The following is a 12,043-nucleotide window of genomic DNA, read 5'->3' as shown; positions in this document are numbered from 1 at the left end:
AATGTGTACATTATCTTAAGTATTATTATTATTTTATTATTTGAAGATGTTCGAAATATTGCGGTATTCTGCTTCTTAGAATTTTTGTTCAAAGCAATAGGAAGAGGGGGAGGGGGGCTGCATGTTAAAAAATTCAAAGAGGAGAATAAATGGAATAGGATGGTGCAATTCAGAATGAGATTATTTAAATTATGCATTTATGGGTTGAAATCATACTCAGTTTTAAAGAGGTATACTGGCGAGAAAATGAGAAAACCGAGAACAGGAGTTTGGTGAAGCCGAAAGGTAAATCCTGAGGAAGGAAAGTAAATATATAAGAGAAAACGTCATAGGTAAAAAAAGGCAGAATTGTAAATAATTGTAAAGGGAGCGGAGGCCCTCAAGCTCATAAAAGTGAGATCAAATGATAAGTCAAGCTATTGGCCAATTTGTGGTAAGTTAGCAAGCCAAGCGCCATAAGCAACTAGCGCCACTAGCCTCGGGAGGTTAGGAGGCCAATTTCTCTCTCTGTGTAAAGGCCACTAACAGAACTATCATTTATTAAACAATGATATAATAACATATAACTTGCTTAAATAATACTAGATTCTACTTTATAAAATTACTTTTATATGAATGATTTTATTTCCATCGGCCCTATGCGATACTTTCTAATTTTATTAAAAATATATCGTGATAAAATATGGTTTGTTTACTTCAAAAAACATTTTTAATTTAAAAAGTTTGACAATATATATTTTTCTTTAGCTTTTCTTGTAATTACTTTACATGGAAAATGTATAACTCAAAGAACACAATTTAATTGATCAAAAACAAAATCTACTTTTCGTCCTTCATTGCTTCAAAATATACATGTTTTTCCACATTATCAAAAAATTCTTGCTGATGGTTTATTATTTTAAATTTCTTTTTATTATTACTAAGTAAAAATATAACTTTAAAAAATAGCTTGCCTCACTGAGGCAAGCATTAATATTTGGGTAAAATTTGAGGATGAAAAATATTATAACTTTCCGGATAGCCATTATTGTATAACATACGTATATAAAGTATTTCTTAATATCGACTGAACGTCAATCTTTAAAAAAGAATAGTATAAACTGAAGAATATTTTATAGTATCGCGTCAAAAAAATGTACCTTATAATAAAAGCAAAATCATTCCATAAATTAAACATTAATTATCGAAAAGTCTTACTTTCTAGTGGTACAAAAAATAAAGAGATATCTTCCTTCTCGCTGTAGTTTTGATGGACTTAAATCAGTTGCTCTTTTAAAAGAGTATTCCGAATGTCAGGAAGTTCTATTGTGTAGTTGTTTTCTAAATCTTCGCTAATTATTTTAACTTTTACCACCAAACTTGGTGCCAGTAGTTTTAAAAGTTGCTCTTCTACTTTTTTAGGTATATCCTTCTCATATTTTTTTGGGAGTAAGTCTGTTGAAAATGGAAGAAATCATACTTTTAATCAATAAAAATTTTTAAAATTATTTGCTTCATTATTATTTTTAAAAATAGATTAAAAATGTGAGGGATATATTATTTCTGCAATCATACTATACGAAGATTCTTAGATTTTTCTTTTGAAATGAATTTTTACGTTTCGGTACTCACAGAGTCCGAAAATCATTCAATTTTGTCGATGTCTGTCTGTATGTCAGTATGGTTACCTGAATGTTGTAGCCACGTTAACTTTTGAAAGATTTGTCCAATCGAGTAAGCCTTTGATACACTTCTTAAGGGTCCCAAAATAAAGATTCAGTGCGTGAACCAGATATTTCCAAACCAAATTTTAAAATTGAGAGCATTTTCAAAATTAGAAATAATTTTTTTTTACATTTTAGACATTTTTGTCAAAGCTTCTTATAGATGGTTAGAAGAAATACAAATGATCCCAATGACATTTTTAATTTCACTAAAAATTAGAAAAGTCACATGCTTTTCAACATTTTGGAAATTTTCAAAAAAAAAAGGGGAAACATTTTTTAATAGGTTAAGAAATATCAATCTAAATATCTAATAGATATTAAATATTTGTATTTCGAAACTGTTCTCATGAAATTTTTTAATCAGACAAACATTCAAAAAGTTGATCATTTTTAAGAATACGCAATTTTTGTTTTTAAGAGATCTGTAAGTTTAAGCGTTATTTTTAGTAGATTTTAACAAGATTTACAAATTATTTTGATAAAGTTTTTCAATTGGACACAAATTATCGAGCGCGAAGAGCAAGTGTTCGAAGGAGAATGTAATCGTCAAAGCCGTACGTGCTTTGAGAACCTTGTTTAAAAACAAATGGAAAAAAATTTCAGGTCCAATTTACGGCTGCAATTCCTCAGAAGTTAATATCACAATTTTCGATTTATGGTACAATATTTATGATATTTGAAAAAATTAAATTAAAGTGTACGCATTAGAAGTACGAAAACGAGCCCGAGAGCGTACCCGCGTGCTATAGGCGCATTCAAACTCGGCTCGAGGTATTGCGCGCGGCGCGCAAGAAGAATGTGCCCGCGCAGCGGACATATTATTTAATTTTATTTTGAATTAAATTTTAAGTATTACCATCAACTCTTTTTAGCGCTTTTTAGTCTTTGCATAATCTCTTTAAACTTTTATATCTGCAACCTTTTTGAATCCCATGAAATACTCGTGTAATTTCCAAGTATGTGTCTAATCCTTAATATTCTGATACTCCCTTTAATCGTAATGGAATCTCTGAATCTAATTATTCAATAAACAAAGGACCACGCACATTTCTCAAGGAAAAGTGGCTTCGGTTGATTTGGCTGAATTTGCTATATGTGTTGTATCTCAGCGTCCTGAATAAATCTCTCCATGGTGGCAAAGCTTAAAACCCTCCGGGTTTCAAATTAAGGCCCACTGAAGTCAGTAGCACCGGGTATTAGCTCTGCTTGATCGGCTATTGACTCTACTTGGAAAAGTGTCGGTTAATTTGGCTGTATTTGTTATATGTTGCGTAGCTCGGCATCTTGAACAAGTGTCTCCATGGGCGCAAAGCCCAAAACCTCCCGGGTTTCGAGATAAAGCAAGCTGATGTCAGTATCACCGGGTATTGGCTCTCTTAAAAATTAAGGTTTATTGTAAAATTCTTGACCTGAGGCTTGCTGTTCAACTCAAATACAAGGAGTATTTGCGACCTTGACATCAAGTTCAAGGTCAAAGCAAGATCTCAAGGCCAAATCGGTTTTTTAACAGCGACCCCTTTTTATGACGCTGTAAATGAAAAGAGCGTAGAATTCCGCAACCGAATATGAGCTTGACCATAATCTGTAGATCAAATGTGAAGGTTAGTTTAAGGTCAAAAGCTTATTTGGACTGTAATTTCTTATTTCTAACTACGGAGTTAATTGGTTTTTAACTATTTTCTCTAAACTTGTCCCCTTCAATTAAGTTTGACCTGGTCACGTGAGCGGTTCCTACTGGCACGATGGCGGCATAGATTCTTTACTTGTAATCGTATTATACCTTTTAAACCAAGGTCATGGTCACCCTATTCACTATTGACTTGAACTTACGTCAAAACTTAAATTAGAATGTAGATTTTGATTTTACAATCCACCCTAATTTTTAAGAGAGCTAATACTCGATGATACTCACTTCAGCGAGTCTTATCTCGGAACCCGGGGGGTTTTGGGCTTTGGGACCATGGAGACATTTGTTCAGGCCGCTGAGATACAAAACATATAGATTATTACACCAAATTAACCGAAACCACTTTTCCTTAAGAAATGTGCGTGGTTCTTTTTTATAGTTGAGTTTGAATTGTTGAATTTTTTAAAACAATTTTCAAATAAATAAAATCAATATTCAACACCTGGTTCTAAAACCTTTCCATTTTTAAGGCTTAAATTTGAGAAATTATTGTCTTAATTTTTTATTGTTTTGAATTTATTCTGGAGGCATTAAATTCAAAATAGCTTAATTACTAATCACCTGAACGTTAAAAAAAAAATATTTTAAATAAACTTACTTTGCACATCGCAAAGGCATGCGAGGGCTGGAGGCGTCATGAAGTCTTTCGTCATGAGCCTTAAGTCTTTATGCTCAACCTGACTGATGTTACCGTAATCGACGAAAAATATGGTGCTCGATGTTGGTGTGGCGTTTCTCTTCAGGCAAACACCCCTATACCACGAACCTTCATAAGGCGCAAAGCACAGCTCCAAATCCCTCGGAATGTAATGTTCCGGTGTTTTAGCAACGTATTCTTCAATCTGTTAAATACAATAATGAACAAATTAGATCGCCTCACATTTAAACTCAAAAACTGAAAAAAATCCCCGGTAATTTCTCACCGAGGGGTTATTATTGAATTCCTTATACTTGAAGCAAATTCTGAAAAATCATGTAAATTCAGAAGAATTCAAGAAATTCAAAATAATTAAAAGAATTGAAAAAACTTCCAGTGGGTTAACAAGCGTTCAAGGAACTCGAGCGAATAATTATCAAAATTTTAATTATACGAGTAGTCAGTGATACTCTGAAGAATTCAAAGAAATTTAGAGGAATTCAATGAAATTCAAAAAAAATTCAACTCGAAGGTGCACGATTGCCGATCGGAACACTTCGGCGGTTCTATTTATATCTCTATCTGCTTTGAAATAAAATGAAGAGATTGGGATTTTAATATTTCCAGATTTCGATTCTGGCGATTCTCATGATTTGAATACTTCGCGCGCCTCTTTATATGCGTGTATTTTGAGGTTACGTTATTTCAAGTTTAAAACTGACAATTAATCTATACCATTTTTAGTTAAAAAATCATGTATTTTGTTAAAAATTCGTCTTTCTCTGTAGAAAGTAAATTGTTTTATGGAAAATTTATATTTTTTTATTAAAAATTACATTTTTCGGTTGAATTATCAACTGTAAATATTTTTTGGTTGCAAAGTCGTTTTCTTTTAAGTGCAAATATATTTAAAAAAATTAAAATCATAATTTTTGGGTGGAAAATTCGATTATTCACTTAAAGTTGAACTACTTAGTAAACAAATTATTTTTTTCTTATCAAGGATTCATAATTATAGTTGAAAATTAAACTATTTGTCTTCAAATTAACTTTTATGTTAAAAATTTTACTGCTTTGTAAAAAATGCATCTTTTAGGTGTTAAAAGTCAACAATTTGATAGAAAGTTAAACTATTGGGTAAAAAATTAAAATTTTGGTTGAAAAATCATATTTTTGAGTTGAAAATTCAGGTTTTTTGTAGATAATACTCTTTTTGACTTTAAAATTAAATCATTTCGTTGAAAGTTCATGTATTTTGTTGGAAATTCACCTTGTCTGGTAGAAATGTAATATTTTTGATTGAAAATGTATCATTTTTGCACAAAAATGCAATTGTTTGGTTAAAATATGAACTGTACATCTTCTTGGGTTTAAAAGTCGATTATTTCACTAAGAGTTGAACTACTTTGTAAAAAAAAGGTTTTTTTTTTAACAAGGTTTCACAATTATGGTTGAAAATTTAACTATTTGGTTGAAAGTTTAACTCTTTGATTGAAAACTCATATTTTCGCTTAAAAAACCCCACTTTTTGTAGATAATTCGTCTTTTTGACTTTAAAACTAAATAATTTCGTTGAAAACTCATGTATTTTGTTCAAAATTTGTCTTTTTTGTAGATCATTAATTTTCTTGGTAGAAAATTCATCTTATTGGTTGACAATTTAAGAACTTTGTTGAAAATTTATTGTTTCGGTTAAAAATTGTTTTTCTTTATCTACCAATTATTTGATAGAAAATTAATTAATTTTGTTAAAAAGTAAGTTTTTGGGTTGAAAATTGATATATTTTGTTAATTAGATTTTTTCCTGAAATTAAAAAAACTGCAAAATAAAAAAATTGTCTTAAAATCGTCCTGATTATTTTTTTTTAATTAAAATTTTTTTTCAAATACTAACTTAAAATTAACTTTTCAAATTAAAAAATCATTTTCAATTTTCTTAGCAATCACAAAAATTTTTGTTATTCTTTTTAAATATTTTACAATTCTCAAAAGGCTTAATTTTCTTTTTTTTTAATCTACAGAAATCTACATCGTGTTTCAAATTATTTGAAATAATTTCAAGTTTTTAATTAATTTTGAATCTTTTTTAAAGTAAAATTGTAGCGTTAAAACTTAAAATTTAGCTCGTTACAAATTTAAAAATTCAAGGCTTTCTATTTTGAACCATTCTGTTCAAATTTGTATAGTTTTAACAGTAGTTTGTAATGGATTGCTTTAAATGAACGGTCAAATATTGCTGATAATTAACGAAATTTTCTTTTTTTCATTAAAAATTTTCAAATTGAATGGGTTGAAAATAACATTTTTTAGACTGAAAAAATATTTGAAGCAATAATTGAAAATAATTTTATAAATTAATATCTATTAATTCTTTAATTTTGAACGGATTCAGAATCATCTTGTAAAATCAATTATTTTTCAATTTTTAATTCCTTAAATTTAAAACATTTTGTTTTAAAATCCTTTCAATTAAATAAAAATTATAATCGAAAACAAATAAATTAATTTTCTATCAAATAATTCGTGTTTTAACTAATACAATGTACAGGATAAAGTTTCAACCAAAAATGGAATAGTTCAGTTTCCAGATAAACACTGGGATAAATTGAATAATAAATTGAATTTGAAATTTATTGAAAATAAATTGAATTGAATAAATTGAATTGAACAAGAAAAAAAAACGAATTTTCAACAAAATTGTTGAATTTTCAAAAGAAAAGGTGATTTTTTGACCAAGAAGATTAACGTTCTATAAAAAAAAACGATTTTCCAACTTAACCAATATATACGATTAATTTTCAAACAATACTATAAAAGTTACATTTTCAGATAAAGATAAATAATTTTTAACAGAAAAAATTAATTTTCAACAAAGTTGTTAAATTGTTGTTAAATTTTAATTTTAAAGTCAAAAAGATGAATTATCTACAAAAAGCTGAATTTTTTAAGCGTAAAATATGAGTTTTCAATCAAAGAGTTAAACTTTCAACCAAACAGTTAAATTTTCAACCATAATTATAAAACCTTGTTAAAAAAAAAACCTTTTTTTTACAAAGTAGTTCAACTCTTAGTGAAATAATCGACTTTTAAGCCCAAGAAGATGTACAGTTGATATTTAACCAAACAATTGCATTTTTGACTAAAAATTATACATTTTCAACCAAGAAGATTATATTTCTACCAAACAAAGTCAATTTCCAAAAAAATGCATGAACTTTCAACCAATTATTTCATTTTAAAGTCAAAAAGAGAATTATCTATAAAAAAGCTGAGTTTCTAACCCAATTTAAAGGCAAATAGTTGAATTTTCAACTATAATTATGAATCCTTGATAAGAAAAAAATAATTTGTTTACTAGGTAGTTCAACTTTAAGTGAATAATCGAATTTTCCACCCAAAAATTATGATTTTAATTTTTAAAAATATAGTTGCACTTATAAGGAAACGACTTTGCAACCAAAAAATGTTTACAGTTGATAATTCAACCCAAAAATGTAATGTTTAATCAAAAAGTATAAATTTTCCATAAAACAATTTAATCTCTACAAAGAAAGAAGGATTTTTTAAGAAATACATGATTTTTTAACCAAAAATGGTATAGATGAATTGTCAGTTTCAAAAATGTATTTTCAACGAAAGAGATGAACCTTCAAATAAAAAAAAATACAAATTTTAACAAGATAGTTGAATTTTTGATAGAAAAGGGGGCTATGGCCTCGTGAATATTCAATATAGTAGGAGACGATGTAAATGACTGGGTTGCGCGCGCAACCCATTTCTCCTCTTCTGAATTTGATAACTCGTAGGCGCGAGTGATCCCAGATCTGAAACGAGACGTGGTCCAATACTATGACAGGTCTATGTCCGTGTGAATATGGTAGGAGACGATATAAATGCCTGGGTTGCGCGCGCAACCCATTTCTCCTCTTCTGAATTTGAAAACTCGAAGGTGCACGATTGCCGGTCGGAACACTTCGCCGGTTCTATTTATATCTCTATCTGCTTTGAAATAAAATAAAGAGATTGGGATTTTAATATTTCCAGATTTGGATGTTGGGCTGGCGATTCTCATGATTTGAATACTTCGCGCGCCTCTTTAATGCGTGTATTTTGAGGTTACGTTATTTCAAGCATAAAATATAAATGATATAAATATTAAGGGGAAATTATTTTATCTTTTTTCTGAACCTCGACATTTTTTGAACGTTCGAATTTTTTTGTACATAAAATATCGGTCTCAAACTTTGAGAAATGCAAGAACCGAAAGAAAACTACGTTAAAGTACAAAGCATAATAATAAAATATGTAAAAAAATATATTTCAACAATCAATTCCAACGGCATCAGCCGCTAACGTGTTACACTAAAATACGAAACCTGGCGGCCACTAGACGAGGCTTTAAAGGGTTCGTATTTTCGTGTACAACGTTACCGGCTGATTCCGTTGGAATTGATTGTTGAAATATTGTTTTTACATCTTTTATTATTAAGATTTGTACTTTAACGTAGTTTTCTTTCGGCTCTTGCATTTCTCAAAGTTTGAGACCGATCTTTTATGTATAAAAAAGTTCGAACGTTCAAAAAATGTCGAGGTTCAGAAAAAAGATGAAATAATTTTCAGTAAAGTTCCTACCAAAATGCAGTACCTAAATGTACTTTATCGTACTCTAATACATTTTCCAAAGTTTCAGCTCAATATTTTATTTACAAAAAAAGTTCTTAGGTTCAAAAAAATATTCAGTGAGCTGATAAATTGAGGTCGATAATATAGGTATTTGGCTGTGTCACATGCCCTTAATACTATTATATATATGAAAATATATAAATATATCATTAATGGTAATATTATAATTATGTTATATTATAATAGTCTTATTTATATCTTGATCCGCATTTGAAAGAAATTACAGAAATTGGCGATTTTAATGATATTTGAATATTTCGCAGAACTTAAAAATGAAAATATATATGCAATATCAGAATATTAATACAGTGTTTAATATTTTGTTGTAAATTATTTTGTGTTCATTATATTGTGTATATTATTGTACATTATGATAATAAATTATATAATTAGGTATGTGATATTAGAATTATATGTAGAATTGAATAGAATTTATTGTCTTCATTGTATCCTTTTACAAGGTTTTACTATATTCTTTTGCTCTCTTAAATTTTTAAATAAAACGCTACATATTTTCACTCACAGAATTTGTACCTAACAGATAATAATTAAATCATTAAATCCTTACATATTTCTGTGTCTATATTACAGTTCCTCTTGACCTTAGGCTATATTTCTCTTCTATTTCACTATTTTATTCGATATTATAATTATATTAATATTAACATTAATTAGCTGTAAATGATTGTGCTGGGGTTTTAAGCGTTTGATTTATCTATTAAACCAAAAAAGTTTAAACAGCCTCGGCACTTTAGAAATTATAAAATTTGTTTATGAGAATCATTCTTTTTTCATGACTACTTGGGACTTCGATTGTTAACATTTGAAATTGCTAGCAATCTTAAAAAGTGTTAATAAAAAATGTTGTGCTTATTAGTACTTATAATTTGTAATTGTTTTATTTTAAATGATGAATTATTTTTTAGAATTCCTTGTCCCAGATCTGAATTAAAATTTTTTCAAAAAATCTCTAATCCAATTCAGAAATACATACAATTGCTTTGAAAAATTTCCTGTTCCAATTCAAAATTCAGGGTGAAATTAGAAAATTCAAACTTTTAAATCTGAAAATGATTTATTCGAGGTGAAAATCTTTTGAATTTTAAACTTTTAAAACTGAAGCTTGACAAATTTTTAATTCAGAAATATTTCATTTAAACGCTCAATAATTCATAGGTATAAAATAAAAACTTTGAACACCTTTTAATTTTACAATTTTTTTTTATCAAATTATGTTAAAATACGAAATTACAAATTTTAAATTTTTATGACTTTAACATTTTAGAGATTTCTGGTTAAAAAATATAATTTGCGCTTTTATTTTTAAGGTTCAAAATGATAATACTTCAAGAAAATTTCAGTTCTTAAGAGTAAAAATTGAACGATTAAACCAATTTTTTAACTAAAAACTTTTTAAAATAAAAGTTAAATTATTTTTATTCTAAGTTGTTCCAGATTAATAGTTTTGCATTGTTATTTATAGATAAAAATTTGAGTTTACCAATTGAAAATGTTAGAAATTAACTTACTATCAAAATGATTTAATTTTCAACTAAAAAAAAGAGAGATAAACAAATTTCCAATGAAATATTTACATTTTCAACAAGAAAGATAAATTTTTAAACTGAAATTAATAATCTTCAGCCAAAAACTGGAATTTTTTTATAAAATTCTAAGCCCAAAAAAATTAATTACAAAAAAAAAACTTCCATTTTCAAACAAATAGTTACATTTTCAACTAAAATGATGAATCTTCAACAAAAAAAAATAAAATTTTCAATTAAAAACTGTTAAACTCATCCAAAAATATATAAATTTTACACAATAGTTGACTAAAATTTAAACTTATTTGTAAAAAGTCCAGTTTCTGGTTGAAGATTATTTATTTCAGTTAAAAAATTCATCTTTCTGGTTGAAAATGTTACTATTTTGTTGCAAATTTGTTTTTCTTTTTTTTTTAAGTTGAAAATGCAAGTATTTTTATAGTAGGTTAATTTCTTACATTTTCAATTGGTAAACTCAAATTTTTATCTATAAATAACAATGCAAAAATATTAATCTGGAACAACTTAAAATAAAAATCATTTTACTGTTATTTTAAGAACATTTTAGTTAAAAAATTTGTTTAATCGTTCAATTTTTAATGTTAAGAACTGAAATTTTCTTGACGTATTATCATTTTGAACCTTAAAAATAATAGCGTAATTTATAATTTTTAACCAGAAATCTCTAAAATGTTAAAGTCATAAAAATTTTAAATCGGGAATTTCGTATTTTAACATAATTTGATAAAAAAATGGTAAAATTAAAAGGTGTTAAAACTTTGTATTTTATACGTATGAATTATTGAACGTTTAAGTTTAAAATTTAAAAGGCTTCCACCTCAAATAAATCATTTTCAGATTTAAAAGTTTGAATTTTCTAATTTCACCCTGAATTTTGAATTGGAACAGGAAATTTTTCAAATCAATTGTACGTATTTCTGAATTGGATCAAAGATTTTTTGAAAAAACTATAATTCAGATTTGGGATGAGGAATTCTAAAAAATAATTAAAACTTTGAGTTTGGACATGAAAATTTGAAAAAAGAAGTATAATCAGGGTACATTATAATAGGATTAATATAATATGTAATTAACTATATATGATATTATAATTATAATAATAGTATCTCAACAGATATTGATATTAAGATTAATATTAATTAGCTGTTAATGATTGTGCTAGAGTTTTAAGCGTTGGAAGTTGAATTTATCTATTAAACCGAAAAAATTTAAATAGCCTTTCAAAATTAGAAAATTTATTTTTAAGAATCATTTAAAATAAAACAATTACAAATTATAAGTACTAACAAGTACGAAATTTTGTATTAACACTTTTTAAAATTGCTAGCAATTTTAAATCTTAAAATTCGAAGTCCCAAGTAGCCATGAAAAAAGTATAATATAACCAAATTCTAGGAAGCTATAGTTCGTTATTGTTTAATTCCAAATAATTCTCATAAACAAATTTTATAATTCCGAAAGTCCGGAGGCTATTTAATCTTTATTGGTTTTATAGATAAATCAAACGCTTAAAAGCGCCAGCACAATCATTTAAACTAATTAATGTTAATATTAATATAATTATAATAATATCATGTACAATAATATACACAACATAAAGTATACAGTATAATGAACACAATATAATATACAACAAAATATTAATTACGGTATTAATATTCTGACATTGCATATATATTTTTATTTTTAAATTGTGCGAAATATTCAAATGTCATTAAAATAGCCAATTTCTTTAATTTCATTCAAATGCGGATCAAGATATAAA

The 12,043-nt window shown here is 27.1% G+C and overlaps 1 protein-coding gene across 2 annotated transcripts in view; it reads right to left on the bottom strand.

The window, feature by feature from the left end:
- Positions 1-446: 446 nt before the first annotated feature.
- Positions 447-12,043, bottom strand: part of LOC117167777 — a 44,708-nt gene continuing 33,111 nt past the window's right edge. For both annotated transcript variants that reach the window (XM_033352949.1, XM_033352948.1), the window contains 2 exons: positions 3,992-4,235; positions 447-1,434 (listed from right to left, as the gene is read on the bottom strand). In XM_033352949.1, coding sequence (XP_033208840.1) covers positions 1,256-1,434; positions 3,992-4,235 — 423 coding nt within the window. In that variant the 3' untranslated portion in view covers positions 447-1,255. The remainder of the gene's footprint in view (positions 1,435-3,991; positions 4,236-12,043) is intronic.

Source organism: Belonocnema kinseyi, chromosome 2 (genome assembly GCF_010883055.1).
Source record: "Belonocnema kinseyi isolate 2016_QV_RU_SX_M_011 chromosome 2, B_treatae_v1, whole genome shotgun sequence".
Taxonomy (NCBI): domain Eukaryota; kingdom Metazoa; phylum Arthropoda; class Insecta; order Hymenoptera; family Cynipidae; genus Belonocnema; species Belonocnema kinseyi.
Note: the sequence above shows the minus strand (reverse complement) of the source record. Positions and strands in the feature narration are given on the sequence as shown.